Source organism: Gorilla gorilla, chromosome 2 (genome assembly GCF_029281585.2).
Source record: "Gorilla gorilla gorilla isolate KB3781 chromosome 2, NHGRI_mGorGor1-v2.1_pri, whole genome shotgun sequence".
Taxonomy (NCBI): domain Eukaryota; kingdom Metazoa; phylum Chordata; class Mammalia; order Primates; family Hominidae; genus Gorilla; species Gorilla gorilla.
The window spans coordinates 182509620-182533769 of NC_086017.1; the positions used below are offsets into that span (position 1 = coordinate 182509620).

General features: G+C 39.1%; 1 protein-coding gene across 17 annotated transcripts in view; it reads right to left on the minus strand.

Annotated features, from left to right (window-relative positions):
* Positions 1-24150, minus strand: part of TNIK (TRAF2 and NCK interacting kinase) — a 398334-nt gene that overhangs the window by 362068 nt on the left and 12116 nt on the right. For 8 of the 17 annotated variants that reach the window (XM_063704353.1, XM_055381464.2, XM_055381456.2 and 5 more), the window contains exon 2: positions 9204-9242. The exons of the other annotated variants lie outside the window; for them this stretch is intronic. In XM_063704353.1, the coding sequence (XP_063560423.1) occupies positions 9204-9242 (39 nt within the window). The remainder of the gene's footprint in view (positions 1-9203; positions 9243-24150) is intronic. 17 annotated transcript variants of the gene reach the window in all.

The following is a 24150-nucleotide window of genomic DNA, read 5'->3' on the forward strand; positions in this document are numbered from 1 at the left end:
CACCAGTTAGAAAGGCAATCATTAAAAAGTCAGGAAACAACAGGTGCTGGAGAGGATGTGGAGAAATAGGAACACTTTTACACTGTTGGTGGGACCGTAAACTAGTTCAACCATTGTGGAAGTCGGTGTGGCAATTCCTCAGGGATCTAGAACTAGAAATACCATTTGACCCAGCCATCCCATTACTGGGTATATACCCAAAGGATTATAAAACATGCTGTTATAAAGACATATGCACATGGATGTTTATTGCGGCACTATTCACAATAGCAAAGGCTTGGAATGAACCCAAATGTCCAACAGTGATAGACTGGATTAAGAAAATGTGGCACATATACACCATGGAATACTATGCACCCATAAAAAATGATGAGTTCATGTCCTTTGTAGGAACATGGATGAAGCTGGAAACCATCATTCTCAGCAAACTATCGCAAGGACAAAAAACCAAACACCGCATGTTGTCACTCATAGGTGGGAATTGAACAATGAGAACACATGGACACAGGAAGGGGAACATCACACACTGGGGACTGTTGTGGGGTGGGGGGAGTGGGGAGGGATAGCATTAGGAGATACACCTAATGTTACATGACAAGTTAATGGGTGCAGCACACCAACATGGCACATGTATATATATGTAACAAACCTGCACATTGTGCACATGTACCCTAAAACTTAAAGCACAATAAAAAAAAAAAAACTGGGCACATGTTACTAAATAGAGGGAATGACTACAATCACCCAAATCATTTAAAACCGAACTCTTTACATTAAAATTCTGAGTTCACATAAACTGGTATGTTGCATTTATATGCACTCCCATTCAATTTATGCATGATTAATTTGTGTGTTTTGGAGCAAAGAAATGAAATTAATACTTGTTTTTAATATACATGTCCAAATATCAAAAACCACAATTTAAGCAAGCTGCCAAATACTGAAAGACTGGTGTACAAACTAACAATTCTTCTCAGCTAAACATTAGTAATGTTATAAATAGTAACATTAGTTCACAGCAACACAAATGCCAACTTTTTAACACCCCTATGGCTAAATATACAGAAAAGTATACATAATTAGACTATCTACAGATTTATTTACCATGCTATATTTATTACCCATTCCTGCAGAGTATTTACGTTTAACTCTGTGAAGCAAATATCCCCACAATAATTTTTTCCTCCACATTTTAAAAATATTTTACTATGAACAATGTGGATTCTATTTGTCCAAAAAAAGGGAAGAGCTGGGCATGGTGGCTCATGCCTGTAATCCCAGCACTTTGGGAGGCTGAGGAGGGTGGATCACTTGAGGTCAGGGGTTCAAAACCAGCCTGGCCAACATGGTGAAACCCTGTTCCTACTAAAAATACAGAAAAGTTAGCCAGGCATGGTGGCAGACACCTGTAATTCCAGCTATTCGGGAGACTGAGGCAGGAGAATCCCTTGAACCCGGGAGGTAGAAATTGCAGTGAGGGGAGATCATGCCACTGCACTACAGCCTGGGTGACAGAGTGAGACTCTGTCAAAAAAAAAAAAAAAAGGAAGAAATGACAGCACCATGCATGTAAAAATGCATTCTTTCTAAACATCAAAATCATCTTGGATGGTGCTGGAGAGCATGTGGAGAAATAGGAACACTTTTACACTGTTGGTGGGACTGTAAACTAGTTCAACCATTGTGGAAGTCAGTGTGGCAATTCCTCAGGGACCTAGAACGAGAAATACCATTTGACCCAGCCATCCCATTATTGGGTATATACCCAAAGGAATATAAATCATGCTGCTATAAAGACACATGCACACGTATGTTTACTGCGGCACTACTCACAACAGCAAAGACTTGGAACCAACGCAAATATCCAACAATGATAGACTGGATTAAGAAAATGTGGCACATATACACCATGGAATACTATGCACCCATAAAAAATGATGAGTTCATGTCCTTTGTAGGAACATGGATGAAGCTGGAAACCATCATTCTCAGCAAACTATCGCAAGGACAAAAAACCAAACACCGCATGTTCTCACTCATAGGTGGGAATTGAACAATGAGAGCACTTGGACACAGTAAGGGGAACATCACACACTGGGGCCTGTTGTGGGGTGGGGGGAGGGGGGAGGGATAGCATTAGGAGATATACCTAATGTAAATGACGAGTTAATGGGTGCAGCACACCAACATGGCACATGTATACATATGTAACAAACCTGCACGTTGTGCACATGTACCCTAGAACTTAAAGTATAATAAATAAATAAATATATATATATATATAATCATCTTGGAATGTATACAAAATTATTTTAAACAGGAATGAGTTTTATTCAGGTCTACCTTGCTTTAACCTCCCTCCTTTTTGAACTGGAGCCCCATCCTCTCCAGAGTCTCCAGGGCTTCTCCACTCCTGGGCACCTGTCTTTTAGCCCCTTCTCACCACACTCTGCCACTGTCAACCTGTCTTTACTTTCCCGGTAAGGCCACAGTCTCCTGAAGTCCAGCCTTAGGCAAAGGGGACAGAGGAAAGGAGAGGCTAAGGTCGCTGGAGTTGGAGAGGTCAATGGAGAGCGAGATTCAGGTGTTGAATGGCTGCCTACCTGGACAAATACCACTAAAAAATGATCATAAACAAACCAACGAGCAAATGGAAAACAGATGTAAGATCATCCAAGATAAGTGGAAGTGCCCAGGGTCTTGGTAGATCACAGACGAAAGGGATACAGAATGATAAAGCATAAAATTTGGGAGCTGGATTAATTGATCACAAAGACACCATCTATTGCTAACATCCTTTTGTTAGTTGATGTATTATTCTAGCTGGGCCGTAAACACATCTCAGGAATCCCACTGTTAATCTATATCTTCATCAGACTGCCCAGATAGGTCTACTTCATACCTTTCCTGCCCTCCTGAAATCCCCAGTCAGCTCCTCTCCATCTCAGCAGAAAAGCTGGTTTCCTTCTTTACTAAGAAAAATCAAGGTCATCAGAAAAAAGATTTCCTCGCACATTCTCCTTTCCATCTCAGCTCTTATGTTTCTTCTCTTCCTTTCTTCCTATTTGAGAAAAATCCTTCCTAACTTCTAAGATTAAATCCTCTGCCTTTGATCCCCTTTTCTTAGGCATATTAGATTGCCTCTGTAATCTACTAGCTTATACGCTTATTAACCATGTGCCCAATGCTCAGTTTCCTCAGCTGTAAAATGGAGTATAATGCCCACCGTGCAAGGCAGTTATAAGATTCAAATACAACAACATATTAAAGCACCTGCCACAGAGCAGGGTGCATAACAAAAGTGCTATTATTATTACCCTCTAAGCCTTGTCTCCCTCAATGGCTATGCCTGCTTTCTCTTGCATTAGTTAAAAATTCACTTAGTGCTACCTTTCTAAAAGGCTTTTTAGCCACCGGTACTATAACAATGAACAAAATCGAGGGAAAGATGGCTCACCCTTGTGAAGTTTACAGCCTAGTGGGCAGGGACAGGAATAAAATACTTAAGTCAGGTGATAAGCGCCATGGAGTTACAACTTATAAAAGAGTGTCCTGGGAGGTCTCACTTAAAAGATGACATGTGAACAAAGACCCAAAAGAGGAGAAAGACCAAGCAGGTATTTGGAGAAGAGCATTCCTACGTGAGAGGAGGCTGCAGTCTCCTGGAGGGCTTGAGCTTGAGGAATGAGGAGGGTGTGTGTTTGGTGCTGGGGGCTGGGGGAGCAGGTCAGGTTTGGCAGGGCCTTGTAGGTTACTGCAAGGAATTCAATATTTACTCTAGTGAATAATAAAAGAGAGGGGGACCCTGGTGGATTTTGTGCAGTGGCATTATCCAACTTAAGCTTTATTAGGATCACTTTAGACACTGGATGAGAACAGAGTCAAGGTCAAGGAAGGAGAAGGGAGATGAGTTCGGAGACTTTCAATAATTCAGGAGAAAGTTGATAGTTGCATAGATGTGAGAAGTAGTTGGATTATGGCTATATTTTTCAAGAAGATAAAATACCAAAAAGGTTTTCTGATGGATCTAATGATCAGTGCAGAGAAAGAGAGGAGTGAAAGTTACTCCCAAGGACTAGGCCCCCAGAAACCAGAAAAATGGAGCAGCTCTGTATTGAGATAAGCAAGACTGCAGGGTCATAGCTTTATCTCTCCCCCACCACTGCTTCCTGCCCCCTATGGTCAAACGACCAAAGGTCTTCCTCACTTTAAGAAAAGAAAGCATGTTAGCTTTCTGTTGTCCTAATCTCTCTTAATGCTCGACACTAAATTTCTTGAACAATTGCTCTGAATCCAGGGTCTTCACTTCCTCAAGGGCTCCGCCCCCACCCCCACCCCATTCCACTACAGATAACTCTGCTTCCAAAGAACACTCCCGCAGGGCAACCAGCATACTCTAGTCATCCAGGCCAGTAGCTGCAATTCTGTGCTGCAGGATTTGGCACTGCCCATTATTACCTCCTTCCTCAAATTCTCTCCATGGTGGGAGATCTAACATCCTGATTTACATGTGATGGCTGTGATCATTCCTTCCATAGCCTCCTCTTTCTCTTTCATTGTCTCCTCCTTTTTCTTCTCTTCTCTCAAACACAGCATCCTCTGAATTCTGCCCCTTGTCCCCCTGAAGCTACACTGCCAAGACCTTACACTCATAGTCTTTATGACTGCTTATAGGGTCTCTAGCACCCAGTTCAGTGACTGAGACATTGTTAATTGAACAAATGAATGAATTTATCAATCCATCAAGTACTGTATTCCTATATTTAGTTTCCACCTGTCTCCCAAGCTCCAGCTTTAGATCCACAACCACGAGCTACACATTCCAGTTAGAAGTCATCCTGCCCTACGAAGTTCACCAAGCCAAAACCAAACACTCCATCTTAACCATCCCTCCACAAAGCAAGCTGCGTTATTTTAACTGCCCTACTTATTTTAAGGGTATCATGATCCCCAAATAAGAACTTTCACCTCTTCAAGCCAAGGATTTCTACTAGAGTCTCCCTCTGCCCTCTACAATTCATTCTACAATGCCACCAGCTTAATTTTCTAAAACACTATTGTGCCCATGTCACTCATCTAATAAATAATATTTACTGGCTCCACATAGCCTTCAGAAGTTAAGAGAGAAGAAGGGAGAGAGAGCAAAAGAATATTAGCTAGGGCCTGATTTTGGCTATTTCTATTTTCCTTTTAAATATGTTTTCTACTAGGTACATTTTCCCCTTTGAAATTCTTATATTACCCCACCTCCAGTTCCTTGCCTAGGCAAAGTACAGTACAACTCTTCAACCAGATATTAAACATCTTCAAAAATCCAGGCCCCTATTAGCCTGTTCAATCTTATTCCCTAATACAACAAGAATCACTTCTTCCTTTCAGATGGTCTTGCCATCCCTCAAACAAGCATTTTACATTCTTACCTCCATATCACTGCTTACACAGTTCCCTCTCTGGTTGTTCTCTCCTCCATCCCCTCTTCTCTACTCTATGTTAATTGCCCATCAAGGTCTCGCTTGAATCCTACCTCGCCCCAGAAGCCTTTCACATACATTCTAACCGAGAGTGGTTTGCAGCATTCCTCCCCTGAACACCCTGCAATTTGCTGTCCTTACCACTCCTGTGTGGCTCATCACAGTGATTCTCAAAATGTGATCCTGAAAGCAGCAGCAGCAGCATCATTTTGTTAAAATGCAAATTTTGGGGACCCATCCCAGACCTACTGATTCAGAATCTCTAGAGGTAGATAGAGCCCACCTCCCTGTAATTTCACAAGCTCCCCAGGTAAGGCTATGCACGCTAAAGTTTAAAAACTAGTGACATGAAATACCGCCTTACGTTGTTTGATCTTGTCAACTAAACAATATGCAAAACACCAAATACGGTATTTAGCATACAGCTATCCCTCAAGAAACTTGAGTTTTGCAATACTGTTTCAAGTAGTTTCATCGCAATGTACATCAAGTGAATTTTACCTCTACACCTAATTTTAAAAAACAAAAGTAAAAACAAAATGCCGTTACGCTAAACAATGAAAATACTTTGTTTTTTAACGTGAATCAAGAAAATAAGCCCAGTCATAGTGGCTCATCCCTGTAATCCCAACAGTTTGGGAGGCTGAGGTGGGAGGATCCTTTGAGGCCAGGAGTTTGAGACCAACCTGGGCAACATAGGGAGGGTATGTCTCTCAAAAAATAAAACAATTAGCCCGGAGTGGTGGTGTGGACTTGCAGCTCAAAAAATAAAACAATTAGCCCGGAGTGGTGGTGTGGACTTGCAGTCCCAGCTACTTAGAAGGCTGAGGTGGGAGGATTGCTTGATCCCAGGAATTTGAGGTTGCAGTGAACTAAGACTGTGCCACTGCATTCAGCCCTGGCCCAGAGTGACACCTTGTCTCAAAAAACAGACAAAAAAAAAAAAAAGAAATGAAATTAATATTGTTTTAATCAAGAGCTTGTTTAAAATCATTTAATTTAATATTAAATGAATAACAAAAATAAATGTTTTTATTTAGTAATAAATCATTTAATATTAAATAGCTTAATCTTATTAATTGGATGAGAATCTTCTTTTACATTTCCTTTACATTTCAACTTTGGAAATATAGTTGTGAGTTTTCAGATTACACCTTCATGGTGAATACAGGAGAAGATAGCTAAATAAAAATTCCTGCCAAGAGAAGAGTAGACCTTAATTTTAATCAATTTGCATGTTGCAGAAGATAAAAAGTAGAGCCACACTAAGCTGAACCAGATTTAACATTATGCTTTGAAGAAACCCAGTAATAATGAATTACGCACTTATTTCATAGGTCCGTCCTGCTTGTTTTGGCTCTTTAGAAACCTATATTTCAGAAAGGTTAAATTAATTAAGCAAAGAATCTTCTTTTGTAAGAACTTTCTTACAAAAGAAGAGCCCAAAATGAAAATGTTGTCTCCTACATAAAAAGGAAAATAATGATTAACATAAAAAGGTCTTGGAATAGTATAATATTCTCCATTTATCCCCCATATCAACAAACTTTTTCTTCATGTCTATTGCAAACAGAATACAGTGGTAGCTGCTATGATAGATCTTGACGTATTTTTATATATTTAGCGTCTTTAGAGTTTTATTGCCAAAATGTCCAGGGTTCCATACAAGTACATTCTTTTTAATATAATTTTCTAATAAACAGAAATACTGGAGAGGAATATGCCAAAATATTATCAGGGATTCCTCTGATAATTCCTCTGAGTGAAGATTTTACATATTCTTTTTACTCTCTATTTATTGTTCTTGTAATATTCAATTTTTTTTAATGAGACTACATTAAGTTTTAAAATCTAAAAATAATTTTAGGACCGTATTTTTGTTTTATGCATGCATTAGTACAATAACTTACTTCTCCACTTAGGAGGATACTGCTTTTGCATCTTTTTTTTCATATATCATTTTGTTTAATCCACACAACAACCCTATGAAATTGGTAAAATCATTATTCCCATTTTACAGATAGGAAAACTGAGTCACAGAGAAATTTAGTACATTCTACACAGAATTCAAACACATGAAGATTGACATTAGAGTTTGCTCAAGTCACCCACCGAAAGGCTGCCACCCAGGCTGGCAACTTACATCCTGCCCTTTGGCAAATCCCAAGACTAGTTAATTACCTCTTTTTGAGAATGCATAAACAGAAACACAACAATAAGCCTGTGTGACACTGGGAAACGATTGATTTTCCTTATTTTGTATTGTATCTTGACAACTCAGAAGAAAACATGCAAAACGTAACATATAAAAATTTTAGTATGCATTTTTAATAGTGTTCCCAAACCAAAAGAACTCTAAGAGAAGATGGCCTCCTTAAGACAAGAGGCAATAGCCAAAAGAGAAGAAAAGATTGAAATGAGGACACAAATGAAAAGAAAGAATACAAGGAAGCCTAAGATGCAAGAGGAAAGCTGGAGGCAATACAGAACACAATCGACTTGTGGAAAATAATACCTATGCTGTGAAAGACAAACATGATCACAACCAGATGCAATTTCAAAAGACAGATACAAAAATAAATGAGGAAAAGGTGATAGAGAGGGAACATACAGCACAGAGATCCAAACTAAGTAGGAAGAAATTCAATAGTAAGGAACAGAACCAAAAATAAAAATAGTAAAGATAAATATTCACATGTGGACAAAAACCTGCTCCCAGGAGCAAAACTACAGTGAGTACTAAGCAAAATAACTGAAAACAAACCCTATATCTATGCCCAAAAAAGTAATTTCCATTATTTTCCCAAACTCATAGGACTAACCAGACAGAAAATCAGGTTAACTACAAAGTAATAGATATCAAATTAGCCCTAAGCCTCTCTTTCACAATATTAAACACCATTAGCCTATGAACCATCTAAGTTTGGTAGCAAAAGTTTATGATAAAATCATTGTATTCCCTGACAAATTATTGTTCATTTAAAAAAGGCAAAAGAAACATTTTAAGCAATGTGAAACCTCATAAAACACTGCACGTGTATAACATTCTCATAAAAATCTATTCCAAGTATACATTCCAGCTAAGTGAATAAAAAATCAAAATAAAGAACTCAATATAATAGAGCAGGAAATGCTTAATTTCATGTAATGACCAATTTAATGCAAAAGGCTAAAAGCATCCTTGAAAAACAATGAGTTGTACTTAATATCTTCACATTTTAATTTAAAACAAAAAATAAGAAGCATATAATATTAAATTGATATCAGATAATATAATGTATTTTTAATCTATCTATAGCATCAAATTGAATTAACAAACACTGGAAGGATGAGGTCAGTGTAGGAGAAATAAAATTTAACTTGACCCTTTTTTATGTAGTGGGGACATTAAAGGATTCCTTTTTTAATTAATTTGCATAATTAGAGAACTACAGGTTTAAGTATATATTCAAATTGGATTTTTGAAAACAGTCTATATAGAAAAACAAAGAAAACACTAAAGAAAGTAGAATAAATAAAATGAGAAGAGATCAAACACATCATTTATGGCTGTAAAACCAAATGGTTTAAATTCCTCCTTTAAAAGAAGCCTCTTACATTGGGTTCAAAAAATAAATCTTACTATATATGCTGCTTTCAAGTGATACAGCAAAAACAAATCAAGACAAATTATAGAAAGAAAAGGAAAATCATACATAATTGAGCAAACACAAAGTAAAACAAACAAAACACCTTATGAAACCAGATGTAATTCTTAGGAAAAGTCATTACCTGAAACAGAGTGTTTATATTAATAAAAATCAAAATCTACTGTGTATAACTGTTAAAACTTTTATGCGGCAAATATTGCATCACAGACACAGAACACACACACAGACATACACACACATGCACACACACGTGTGCAACAAAAACACAAATTATACCAGCAGATTAAAAAGCTATTCTTATCTCATATTTCCAAATAAAATTTAAAATAATTTTTTCAGATCCTAAAACAAATTCCTGCTTGATATTTTTTTTGAAATTCCATATTAATATGGGAATAATATTACTAAATTTTCCTATTCAGAAACATGAGATATTTTTGCATTAATTCAGGCCTTTAGTATGTCCCTTGTTAGGTTTTAATTTTTTCTTCATATAAGTCCTGCAGATTTCTTATTACATTAATTTCTAGATATTTTACACTTATTATTATTAAGAGTATCTTTTTTCTTTTCTTTTTCCCTTTTTTTTTTTTTTTTTTTTTGAGACAGAGTCTCACTCTGACACCCAGGCTGGAGTGCAGAAGCATGAGCTCAGCTCGCTACAACCACCACCTCCTGGGTTCAAGTGATTCTTGTACCTCAGCCTCCCTAGTAGTTGGGATTACAGGTGCCTGGCTAATTATTTTGTATTTTTGGTAGAGGCAGGGTTTTGCCATATCGGCCAGACTGGTCTCGAACTCCTGACCTCAGGCGATCTGCCTGCCTTGGCCTCCCAAAGTGCTGGGATTACAGGTGTGAGCCACCATGCCTGGCCAAGGGTATCTTTTTTCAAATATATTTTGTAATTGATTGTTTTTCTTGGCTCATAAAAATACTATTGATTTGGGTATATTTATTTTGTATCCAGCCACATTGCTGAATTGTTATTGTTCTAATATATCTTTAGTTGATTCTCTAAGTTTTCCAAGTATCATCTGTAAATGATGACAAGGTTGTCCCTGTCATCTTGTAATTCTTTTTTACTTACTTATTTATTTATTTTTTTGAGACAAGGTCTTGCTCTGTTGCCCAGGCTGGAATACAGCGGTACCAGCATAGCTCACTGCAGCCTCAAATTCCTGGGCTCAAGCAATCTTCCTACCTCAGCCTCCTGAGAAGCTAAGACTACAAGTGCATACCACTATATCTGGCTAATTTTTTAAAATTGTTTTTAGAGACAGGGTCTTTCTATGTTGCCCAGGCTGGTCTTGAACTCCTGGCCTCAAGCCATCCTCCCACCTTGGCCTCCCAAAACACTGGAATTACAGACATGAGCCACTGTGCCCGGCCCTCATCCTCTTATAATTCTTGTTTCTTTTATGTCTTGCCTTTATTCAATGGCTAACATTTCCATTACATTATATATTATTATTGGTTATTATCTGATTCCTGACACCTTGATATCATTCCTCACTTTAAAAAGAACATGCATTAATTAGGATGTTTGCAACTGCAAGTAAAAAAAAACACACAACTGAGAGTGGCTTAAACAATGTGGAAATTGTATTATCTATATAATATGAAGACTGGAGTCAGGCCAGTTCCAGGGTTGATTAATTCAGATGCTCAGTAATGTAGGGACCTGATACGTTTTTTCTGTGATTCTCCTGGCTTTCCCCTCATGGTTGTCAGATGGCTGGAGCAAACCTAAGTATCACAGTCTTTAGATAATATCCAACTCCAGGATAGAGAAGATATCTTTTTACATATTTACTTGTAAAAGAAAGGAAAGCCTTCCCAGGAACCCCCAGTGAGGGGCTTCCTCTGGCCTTCTTATTGGACAGGTTGTGTTGCATGACTTGCTTAAGCCAATCATCAACAAAAAGAATGGAATCCCAATGACTGGCTTAATCTATTCTACCTCCCCCATGCTGGGGAAGTGGAGGTCAACTTCCTCTGAGAATGTGGAAAGGTAAACACCAAAACACATCCAGAGCTCTGTGAGAAAGAAAAAGGATGGGGATGTCTGACAGGTAGGGAACCAACAGTGTGCACCACAGACAGTCTCTGGTGTTTAAAGGATAGGTACAAGGATGACTATTGGTTTTAGACATATTATCAAGTTAAGAAACAATGTCCTTAATCCTAGTCTATTAAAAATAGTTTTTGCTTTGTTTTTTAATCAAAAATAACTGCTAAATTGTACCCCATACTTTCTGACATCCATTGAAATGATTCCATAATTAATGTCCTTTGGTCTACTAATATGTTGTATTAATAGACTTCCTAAGACAGAAATAAGGGGGCTTACGTAGCATTTTCTGTGTTTTCAGTTCCATACTGTTAATTAGCAATTTTTAGGTTTTTTCATACAAAGAAAGAAACACACATTATTGCTTATTAATAAATAATACTTCACATATAAAAAGTTTCCAGATCCTAAGCCAGAAAAATTGAAGAGGGAGAAATGAATCAGAGGGTGACAGGCAAGACAGACAGACAGAACAACTCAGACGTGAAGTGATATGGCTTGTTCTGGAGTGGGGGCAGTAGGGCAGGAAAGCATGGAAGGAACACAAAGCTTAATTCTAAGACACAACACATGCAGACTTAATCTATATCAATATTTTACATCAATGGCATTCTCACCATAGCATTGGGAATCACTGAGAATTGCTTTAAGTTATTTCAGCTCCATGGAACTCCCACTCCTGACCTTCCCTCCATCTGGTCCACTTCCCTCCATCTTCCCCACTCCTATACAGCTAGCCATCTACCCTGGTGCTCTGACAATACTCTTTATCTATTTTTACATCTGTTTTTACCACTACACTTTGAACTTCTTGGGGGCAGAACCTAATACCTTGTAAACCTACATATACCCAGTTGCTTGCAGTGCACCAGATTCAGAGTAGGCTCTCAAATTGTTTGCAAGAGTGATGCTGATGTTGAATGTATTGAACATTTATTGTGTATTTGCAACATGGCAGGCACTGTCATAAATACTTAACATAAAATATGTCTTTTTAATTCCAGCAATAGTCCTATGTGTACTGTTATTGTTATCTCCATTTCATAGGTGTAGAAAAGTGTAGGGATTTTACATAACTTGTCACAAGCTGCAAAGCTAGTAAGCTATAGCACCAAGATTCAAATCCAGAGAGTCCAACCCCTGATGTAATTGTAAGTCATTTTCCTTCCTGTGACTTTGAAAACAAATGAGATAAGCCAGAAGCTCACAAATGAGCCCAAATTATTTCATGGTCACCTTTTATACAAGTTACTCTCTGAGGTGCCAAAAATGTTCTGGCTAAATGCTCTGCCAAGGTATCATCTGGGGAATCCTAACCAGACGCTAGAGGCTATCATCATTCATTTACATGCCTTGATTTTCAAAAGACTGAGAACAGGTCGAAGATTTGAACATTGCAGCACAAATCTGCATCAAACAGACAGTGTATCTACCTTTCATCCCCATCCCCAACCTCACACAGAGCCAGTGCATTTGCCCCCTTGGATCATTTGGCGAGGCTGTCAAGAACCTTAACACCCCTCAGAAAGAATGAAATCAAGCACAGCGGCATCTGCGCCAGCTCCTCTCTTTTTTTATTACTGCCCCCAAAGCCTATAAAAGCTTGGAATCTATTAATTCTTTCTTTATAGCTGGAATGTCTACTCATTATTATCTGAGAAAGGAGAGTCAATTTAATACATTTGATTTCAAAGATTCTATCCAGTGAAGTCGTAGTTCATTGCAGTCATATCAGTTGATTACTGTAAAGTGCAACAGTCTGCATTTGTAAAGGAAAAAAGCACCCAAGCTTAGTAGGAGGTACACAGTAGAGAATGTAGGAGACATCGGGATAGCATTTGCTGCTGAACTGCATTTTGCAGACCTGACCACCCCTTCCACTTTGCTCTATTCCAGGAATGCCATTTAACTGTCATGGGCCTTATCCCCCTATAGCTGTAGGATAACCACAAGAGCCAGTGAGCACTCACTAAAGCTAATCAATATTTAGAAGCTAAAAATGAAACGAAGAAACACACAAATGCAAGCATAGGCAGAGGAGGCTTTTACCCTGTGCCTCCAAGACCTGTGTCTAAGCTAATACATGCAACTGCTTCTGGGATTTATGGCTGCATGATTTATTCAAACCCTGTAGCCTCTGAAGAACAGCTCGTCCTCTCTTTCCATGTTAGATTGGACCAGCCAGAGGCAGGCCCTTCTCTGCCAACAGTCAGGAAGGTGAGAGTAAATCTGCCACCATGTTGATTCCATCATTCTCAACTCCTATCAGGTAACTGAAAACCACCTATAATCTGTCACCCATGCCAAGGCCATGTTTGAACTTCATTTGATGCCCTGTGTTAGAAAGAATCTTTCTTGCTCACATGCTTCTTAAAAGCAGAATTAGATGGCTCCAGATGACTTAAACAAAAATCTGAGGGCCTACAATGTGCCACTAATGACAGGTGCTGAGGAAATCTGGGGAGTTGATAACCAGCTAATCAGCTAGCTAGCTATCCATGCCATGAGGCGGCAAAATGCCTTTTCCCATACTTTCCTGTTAGCCACTGGGGAAGCTGCCCCACAGGCAGTGCTTTTTAGAGTCCATAGAGCAGACATGGGAATATAACTGCTGCACCTGCACAGTGACTTGTCGCCAATAAAAATTCACCTGTGTCTCATTTATTGAGCCTGTACTTATAAAGAGGTTTATAGTCTGTTGTCTTAATGAACCACTTTAAAGTCTAAAGGGGAGATAGAAGAGCAATGAGTAGAGGCCATTTCACCATCTCAGGGCCCTCTCAGTTTCTTCCCCTTGCAGTTCATAGCACCTGGGAGGTTTCTAACAATGCAAGCATTAAGACCCACAGCTGCCTAGGACACAGGTCTTTCCATTTCCCAGGGGTCCTGCACTTTGTTAAGGTTTGGTTTCCCAGAATCACAATCCCTCCTCTTAAAAGCTAAAAACACATGAAATTGTATTTTCACAATTGCATAGCAAGTCGCCTGTCCACTCAGTGATAGTGGGGATGCAGGATCCAAACACGATGACTCCCAGAAGACACGTCCTGGTGAATTACATGTTAGGCACACTGCAGAATGCAAATGTAAACAAGTCACTTGAGAAAGTGTCTTAAGTTCCTGCCCTTAAGAAGCTTATAATTTAAATACACCAATGGCTTGTGGACAAGTCATTCTGAAGCAAAACAGAGATGCAGGTGATAAAAAGTGTGAACAGAGCAAGGCAGAAAAACAAAAGGAAGGATTAACATTAACCAGGGGATCTAGATGATGAACCAAACCTCCCTGATATGTTTTTCATAAGAAAGTGTCTTAGTAACAGGGGTTTTGTGGCTCGATCAGGTTAACAAAAGGGAGAGTGTGTGGGTTTCCAGCCCTGTCCAACCACCACTTGTGGTGGGATCAGAATTTGGACTCCACGCTCCAGGTTCAATCCCACCCTCATTCCAACCCTGTCAAGCACATTTCTAATCAAAGTTTCAGAGTCCTATGTCCCTCCAAAATCAGAAGTACACTTCCCCAGAGAGCAGACAGTAGTTCTACCATTAGAAAAGCATTCCCACTATTTATTTAGAAAATGGGAAGCAGCAATAGCACAATGCTTACATTTCATGTTTTAAAATCGGACTAGCCAGGCACAGTGGCTCACGCCTGTAATCCCAGCACTTTGGGAGGCCGAGGCAGGCGAATCACAAGGTCAGGAGATCGAAACCATCCTGGCTAACATGGTGAAACCCTGTCTCTACTAAAAATTCAAAAAATTAGCTGGGCATGGTGGCGGATGCCTGTAGTCCCAACTACTTGGGAGGCTGAAGCAGGAGAATGGCATGAACCCGGGAGGCGGAGCTTGCAGTGAGCTGAGATGGTGCCACTGCACTCCAACCTGGGTGACAGAGCCAGACTCCGTCTCAAAAAAAAAAAAAAAAGAAAAGAAAAAGAAAAAAATTGGACCAAACTACGTTCAAAAACAGGCTCCATCATTTTCAATAAATCACTTAACCTAAGCCTCACTTTCCACATCTATAAAATTAGAATAGTATATATCACAAGATGTGGCTGCATTAATAAGACTAGACTTTTATTAAAATAATTAACCCAGTGCTTGACACGTGGCCAGTGGTCACAAAGTATATTAGCTATTAATATTGGTATTAAATTTTGTTCTTTCTCATCTCCCACTGCTTCAATCGACTAGCCTAAATGTATGTGTATTACTATTATTATTATATAAATTACGCTCCAGATCAGTGTCAGGTACATCCACATGTTGGTGTGACCTGAGACTCTATCCTAGCCACATTTCAGTATAGTTCTTGGAACTGCAAAGCTTAGGACCCAATCCTGGACCACAAATTCCTCACTGAAAGTCCTGCCCTAACCAAGGCCAGCATGTGCCACTGGCCTGTGCCACCCACCCACCTGGCCCTCACTCAACACCTAGCACACGCAGCCCTCAGAAGCTCAGCATGTGCTCAGTTTCCACTGGTTTCATGAACATTCTACTCTTGTCTCCCAGCTGCTCCGAGGGAAGGGCCATACTCTCCCTATTACTCAACCTCACTGTGGCACATGGTAGAAGCCTGCACAGTTTTCCTGTACATAATATGACAGTGTCCATGATTTTTCTCTCCCTCTGTTTTTATGATAGCCAAGACCATGCTAGGCTGGGCGAATGACCACAATGATTACTGGAGCTGAGCCTCCACCCAGTTCTGCAGACTCTTAAGCCCTCTTCCTTTCTCCACATTTCCTAGAGGGTATTCTCAAGGCCATGGTGGCTACTGCAGTTTCCAGCAACTCATTCCTCCTTGATTACTGCCCCTTTCCTTCCCTCACCGTCATAGTAATGGTGAGTAACAGTAATAGTAAACATAGGAATATTTTTCTACTCTATTCTAATTTTTTTTTCAAAATCTGATTGCAACCCATTAAACTCACTCCACAACCCATTACAATTTGAAAAACACCTGGTATCTGTGATTCCAGGAAGATGACATGCTAAAAGGAGCTCTGATCATTTGAGAAAAGGAATTCCCCAACTTTGTGGGAACGAAAGAGCTGAGCTCTAGGGTTAACAGTGGAGGAAATAAAGTGTATGGAGGCGGAATGGGGTGGTAGTTACTGATACTGTAGAAAAATAGGGAATGGTTAGATCATAGAAGGTCTTGCTAAGTTAAGGAGTTTAGCCTATGCTGTAAGTCACGAGCAGGCATTCATTTCATTAATAAATGGATACGAGGATACACAAAACATAGCTTGCCTTTGTGGAGCTTATAGTCTCTTCTGCAGGAAGAGGGTGTGGAGGGAGACAACCAAATAATTTGTTAATAAATGAACAAATGGCACATTATGATAGGGGCTTGGGAAGAGTTTCAGGCAGCAGGAACAGTGTGCATAACAGCATAGAGGTGAGAAAAGCATGAAACATTAAGAAAACAGAAAGAGTTAGTAAGGAATGGTTTTAGACAGGAATAGCTCTCCCAGTCCTGGCTCCAAAGTCCTTTCTCTACAGGAGGAATAAGTTATTTGAGCTACCTTATCTTGAAGGAAATGATTATCGTTATGTTTGTAAAATATGACAAGCGCTTCAGAATAAAGAACGACACAAAAATACGTAGAAAGCAGAAGATAGGATCAGAGAACCCATCTATCTCTCCAGGTGTTGAAGAGATGGCCTTCCTAGAAATATCACAGAGACCTGACTAGGAAATTTGCCTTCATGGTGTGTGGAGCTGGTCAACTATGAAGCAGTGTCTCAGGCATATTATACTTTAACACCTTTATTGAGGTACTTACATACCATAAAATTCACTCAGGTTACCACCATCCAATATTGAAACATTTTCATCACCCAAAAAGATCCCTCAGGCCCATTTACAGTCACTCCCTGTTTTCCTCTCCACCCTAGCCAACCAGTAATCTACTTTCTGTCTCCGTAGATTTGCATTTTCTAGACATTTCATATATACGGCATCATACAATATGCAATCATTGTGTCTGGCTTCTTTCACTTAGCATAACATTTTGAGGTTCATGCATGCTGCAGCCTGATTCAGTACTTCGTTCATTTTTATTGCCTAATAGTATTCTATTGTATGGAAACACCACACTTTGTTTACCTATCCATCAGTTGATAGACATTTGGGTGGTTTACATTGTTGGGCCACTGTGAATAATGCTCCTTATGAACATTCCTGTACAAGTTTCTGTGTGGACATATGTTTTCATTTCTCTTGGGTACATACGCAGAAGTGGACTTGCTAGGCCGTGTAGTAAGTTTAACTTTTTCAGAAATAGCCAAACTGTTTTTCAAAGTGGCTGAGTTATTTCATAGATCCACCGGCAATGTATGAGAGTTCCAGTTTCTGCATATTCTTAGGTATATTTTTAAATTCAGATTTACATGTATTGTGGAGGAAGCATCCCCTGGATAAAGGTTCGACTTTATCAAGTCTGTGAAGTGCAGAGTTCACATGATCTCATAACTTATGCACATTCCAAGTTTCACTTAAATGTATTTAAAAAATTTTGAGAGCTGTCCATTTGAAAACATGGTTGAAATAATTCAGTATAAAAATGCGATACTAAACAACCAAGTAAATCTAATGATCATAGAAATTTTAACCAGAATATTTGTCAAAGGGGAGTTATTAAGGAACCATGCAACTCAAATAAAAATGTTCCTTGCAAACTAAACAAAATCTCCACAGGGACAAAATCCTGATTGTGAATCCTGCAAACCAGCAGCAACTTATAGAAGGCAGCAGCCACATGGAGGAAACAAGGAAAGAAGGTCAGGGGATTATTTTTTTAAATCTGATGCAACTTGCATTGTATCAAGTGATGAGATACAAGAGACCTTGCTTCCAGAAAAGAAAAGAAACAGACCTGGCCTCAAAGGGACAGAGAACTTAATAGTCACAGGAATGTCCCTGCTGCTTTGAATACCCCCAGGTACCCTTTGCAAACATACACACTAATTAAAGGGGGTTGGGGGACTGAACTGGCAAGAGCTTTGGTTCAGAGATCACAGAGGGACACCCAGCCTTCAAACCCCTTCAACAGACTCTTTCAATCTAGAAAGCAAACCCTGTATCTGGGGCTCGCATCTCTGTATCTCTCTAAGATTTATTTTAAGTATCATACATATTTCACTGAATGTCTACGATTTCCTCTCTTGATAGAGAGGCTTCCTCCTGAAGAAGGACCCTTTTTGTTTCTAGCTATGAGGACCTATAATAATTATCCACTGGCACTTTTTCTGGTGCAATCAGTGAAATGGAGGTTTAGGTACCCAGCTGGTCAGGTTGCAGCAGATTTCCCATGCTAATTTTCAGTCACTCAAAGAAAACAAAGGAAAAACTAAGATTGGTTTACCATGATTTTAAAGAAATACTGTTACTCTTCCCTTTCCCCCTCCCCCAAAATGTGTAAACTTCTATATTTCACACTTTTACATCTGTTCTTCTCCCAAAATAAAAGCTGTTTATATTCAAGAAATGATGGCTACAATACCAGCACAAGTTACATCTTTAAAATACTCCCAGAGAGAATATACATATTGTTCAGACAACAGAGTGTCTGTGCAATGTTCTTTCCCTGAATAGCATCTGGGTATTGGCTCTAGAAAGCACTACAGTGCTTTATTTGTTTATTTGTTTGCATGGAAAGAAAACTGAGTACTCTCTAACTGGTGCTGGAGCTACCAATTTAAAGAAGACAGAAGAAGCAGAGGCCTTTTAGGAAGAGCAAATGCTTAGTTTTGACTCTGTCAACCATTCCAGAGTAAGACACCAGCAAAAGAACCACCTGGTTCCACTGCTACCCAGAATACCCATGCTCTGAAAGTCTTGGAGCTCAATTGAAAAATCGCAGCACTCCCAAACTCAAAGGACCCTTTCAACCACGCAAATTGCAACATATATTATCTCAAGTGTTGGAGGAATCAGATAAACAGGCTGTGAAAAAGCCATTTCAAATTTGTAGCTTTCTTAGACAGAGTCTATGATTTCACCACCACTAGAAAGGAAACTGCTCCAAACTTAGTTCCAGACGGAAGTTTTCAAATGTTGTCATTCATTGTCCCATCTAGAGCAGTTAGTATTCCCGATTTAAAGGCTTGAACAGGGCCCAGCACACTGGCTTCTACCTGTAATCCCAGCACTTTTGGGAGGCTGAGCCCAAGAGTTTGAGACCACAATGGGCAACATAGGGAGATCCCCACCTCTACAAAAAAAAAAAAAATTCAAAAAATTAGCTGGGTGTGGTAGCACACACCTGTAGTCCCAGCTCAAGAGGCTGAAGTGGGAGGATCACTTGTACCCAGAAGTTTGAGGCTACAGTGAGCCATGATTGAGCCACTGCACTCCAGCCTGGGCAACAGAGGAAGACCCTGCCTCAAAAAATAAAATAAAAATAAAATGCTTGAACGATTCCCTGATACTTTAATGATATTAACACCTCTTCTGAGAAAACTGGAGCTATCCCTCTAAGTGTCAATACTGGGAAAAACCTAATAATCTTTAACCAGGTATTTTTTATATCTAGTCTGATGATGATTGTCTAACCATCGGTTTTTCCTTTAAAATAGTTCTTCTATGAGGGGAGGTCTTCAAATTTACATTTTTAAAAGCATTTTCCCCAGCAATGAGTATAAAATTTTCATGCATGCTCACTATCAGTTGAATATAAAGTTGCTTTAACAACCATGCTTGCCATCAACTTTTCCTCCATATAAACAGACATGCAATATAAGCAATGTGCTTATCTAAGAACTGTGGATTAAATAGCAACATGGGACACTTTTGTGGCTAGGTAAGAGATGCTTACAAGTTGTTGTTACAAAGAAAGTCTGTGGGATTTCCCAGTAAGGAAATCTTTAACCTGCTGTCTAGATTCCAAATATACATTCCTTTTCCCAGGTCTCAAAAAATAAATAACTCAAAGATTTTAGGCTTCTAACAGAAGTAGGGCTGAAAGAATTTGTGAATATGGATTCTTTCTTTCAGTTTCCAAGCAAATGTCAGCACCTCCTGGGGCTTCAAACTCAATCCCTACAGGCCTATAGGGAAAAACAGGAAATCGACATCAGAAAGATGCATCTTGTTGATCAAGGGAGTGGGGCTTTTCTGCACCTTGAATAAACTTGCTAAAAAAAAGAAAAAGAAAAAGAAATGTCAATGCAAAGAACAATGCAAAGTACAGAATTATCAATTGAAAGTTGTAGACTTTTCAATTTCAAGTATCTTTGAGTCTTACAAACAATTCAAATGCAAATATTAGTTAAAAAATTTTAACTTCCATACTCCTAAGAATATGTACTGTCCACAATTTCTCTGAGGTCATATGCCTTATGAAAAAGTTGCACTTACCATAAATAATTTACTATTTCCTATTCTGCAACATTTTCAGGCATACCCAAATTTCCATGAATATATTTTGCTTTTCTTTTTTATTTTGTTTTATTTTATTGAGATATGGTCTCGCCATGTTGCCCAGGCTGATTTCACACTCCTGGGCTCAAGTGAAGCTTCCACCTTGGCCTCCCAAAGTGCTGGGATTACAGGCATGAGCCACCATGCCCAGCAAAGAAAACTATCTTTTAAACATTTAGGCCAGTGGTTCTCAGACTCCCATGTGCTTCTGAATTACTAGGAGGGCTTCTTAATGCAAATGTTGCTGGTCCCCATCCTAAGAGTTTCTGATTCAATAGTTGAGCGAGCCCAGGCATGGTGGCTCACGCCTGTAATCCTAGCACTTTGAGAGGCTGAGGCAGGCAGATTCCTTGAGCTTAGGAATCCGAGATCACGTAGGAAAGCCCTTCTCTATAAAAAATACAAAAATTAGTCAGGTATGGTGGCACATGCCTGTAGTACCTGCTACCCCAGGAGCTGAGATGAGAGAATCACCTGAGAACCGGAGGTCAAAGCTGCAGTGAGCTGAGATTGCACCACTGCACTCCAGCCTGGGTGACAGAGTGAGACCCTGTCTCAAAAAAAAAAAAAAAAAAAAAAAAAGGTTGAGAGAGGCAGGGCCTAACAGAGGATCCTGAAGCTGCTGGTCCAAGGATCCCACTTTGAGAACTGCTGACTTAGGGAGTTAAACTGTCAACTAGCTTTTAGAAAATCACGACATGCAGGATAACATTTACTGAGAATCTACCAACTGCAGAACTCTCTACTACCTACTGAGTAAGCCGCACAGGTACTTGCTCCAAACACCATCTAAATTGGCAACACAGGGTATACGTGCGAGGGGACAATACACAGACACATATCCAAAACAGCAAGAAGTAGTTAATACAGTCAAACTAAAGATGTTTCATTTCTCCAGTGCATTTCTTTATGATGTATCCTACAGTGCAGTTAAATCTATTACTCTCAGATGGACATTACTAAACCACAATGCATAGCCATTCTTCCTTGCACTATGCCACTTCATTTCACTTACTAATGGCAGTTTCATCTGAAGCCAGGGCATGAAATGTAGAGAGGGACCTCATTTTAAAGCTTATTTATGTTATTCGTGTTGTAGCAACTGTAAGGATCAGTGTGATGATCAACACTCAGATTTCAGTGATAAGTTATCAAGCAGAGTCGTCGAGTGCAGATATGATCTAATTCTGCCATCAGGCTGAACTGAAATGCACAAAAACAGTCCAACAGAAACTGAACTCTAACTTTCCCATCATTGTATAGGTTTTTAAAGCATAGCTAGCACCAACTTTCAAATGCATACTTTTCTCATGACCCTGTCCTGAGTTTAAGTGCATTTGTATCCAGATTATAATCAGAGAGGGTATTTAATTAGATAATGTTTGCAAGTACTTTGAAGATATAAAGTGCTCTGTAAATGCTAAATATTATTATTATTGTTTAAATACAGTTTGCAGTTACTGCTTACAACCTGTTCCACCCACCACACTGCTATCATTTGATTACAGGCAGCTTTAAAAAAAATACCTAGAGGTAGAAATGATGAAACCATATTCATGTGAAGCCCTGGATTTTTACCCTAGACATAAATAATTTATAGGCATTTTAAATGGAGGATTAGGTTATAAACTGTAGTAAATCAAGAAAATTGCCCTCTGCAAGACCAACTACCATAAAGTTGTGTCAATTTTAATAGTTTCTTACTTATAAACCAGGTTGAAAGTAGATTATAGTCCAGAATACGGAGCTTTTTACTCTGGTGGTTTCCTGTTCTATCTTCTATTTTCTCCATTAGAATCTTAAAATATCTACCTATGTGAAAAACTGAAAGCACAACTTAAGATTTTGATTTTAGCAATTGTCTGGCAGATTAAGGCTTGAGAAGAGTCTCTATTCTATCATGGCCGTAGCTCACCTTGCTATCTTCTATGATCATCACAGAGTCAGCTGTCTCCAATTCTTAAAAAACTGAAACCTTTGAGCCTGATTCCACACATCCTCCAAACACACTTGCTGGATAATTTTCCAGAAAGAATGACAGTTTAAATGTAAACAAGCCAAGCTCAGTGGCTCACGCCGGTAATCCCAGCACTTTGGGAAGCTGAGGCGGGCAGATCACCTGAGGTCAGGGGTTTGAGACCAGCCTGGCCAACACAGTTAAACCTTATCTCTACTAAAAATACAAAAATTAGTTGGGCGTGGTGGCGAGCGCCTGTAATCCCAGCTACTCAGGAGGCTGAGGCGGGAGAATCGCCTGAACCCAGGAGGCAGAGGTTGCAGTGAGCAGAGATCACCCCACTGCACTCCAGCCTGGGTAACAGAGCTAGACTCCATCTCAAACAAACAAATAAATAAATAAACAAACAAACAAACAAACATCCCCTAGATACACTCCACAAGAATGTCACTGTTAATCCCCAAATAGCTACCATATTAGGTTTTTAAGGTTTTAGGCAAGAAAAAAAAAAAAACACGTTATAATCTGACATTGGTCATCTTACAAAACAAAGTTACAAGGAAGAAATACCTTGGAAATAGCTCTTAAAACACCACTATGCTCATGAAAGACAACTTGTGCCCTAAACCAAAGGCTTCTGGGAAGTCTGTGAGCCTCAGGGTGATAATACAACAGATGATTCTGATGTCATGACAAGGTCCGTAAATCAAATGATGGCTATGTGAGTCACTATTGGCAGTGGCTTTGGGCCAGTCAGTCATAAGCTCAGCCACTTAGTAGCTCTATGATCTTTGGTAAACTAATTGATTTTTCAGAGTCTTATGTGTTCATTTATAAATGCTACACACCTACAGCACAAGAAATTGGAAGCCAATCTGGCAATATCTAGAGCCTTAGAGATCATTCATACACTTTCATTCTAAATTCAATTTCTAAGGAGTTATCCTAAGGAAACAGAGATGCACACAAAGACTTATATATAAGGATGTTTATTGAAGCACTATTTATCAGTTGGAAAGTTAGAAATAACCTCAAGCTTCATCAACAGGAACTGGTTAAATATATTATGATCCATCTCCACAATAAAATGCTAAGCAGTCTAAAAACATGATTAGAAAGTTGAGCACTGACTGAATATTTTATTACATGTTAAATTTTTTAGGCATGATAATACTATTGTGGTTATGTATTTTTTAAGTACATAAACTACTGAAATATTTATAAATGAAATAATATGCTGCTTTAAAATAATATGGGGGAGAAGGTGGGTAGGAGTACAGATGAAACAGGATTCATTATGGGGGATAATTGTTCAGTAGAGAGATTATTAACCCTTTTATCTACTTTTTAATAAGAGTTTTATTGAGCTTTAATTCACATTCCGTAAGACTTACTCTTTTGAAGTGTACAAGTGACTTTTAGTATATTTCACAGAGTTGTACAAACATCTGCACTATCTAATTTGGGACGTTAGCAGTCACTCCCTGCCAGCAAGCATTAGTCTACCTTCTATCTCTATGGATTTGCTTATTCCAGATATTTTATATAAATGGAATCATACAACCAT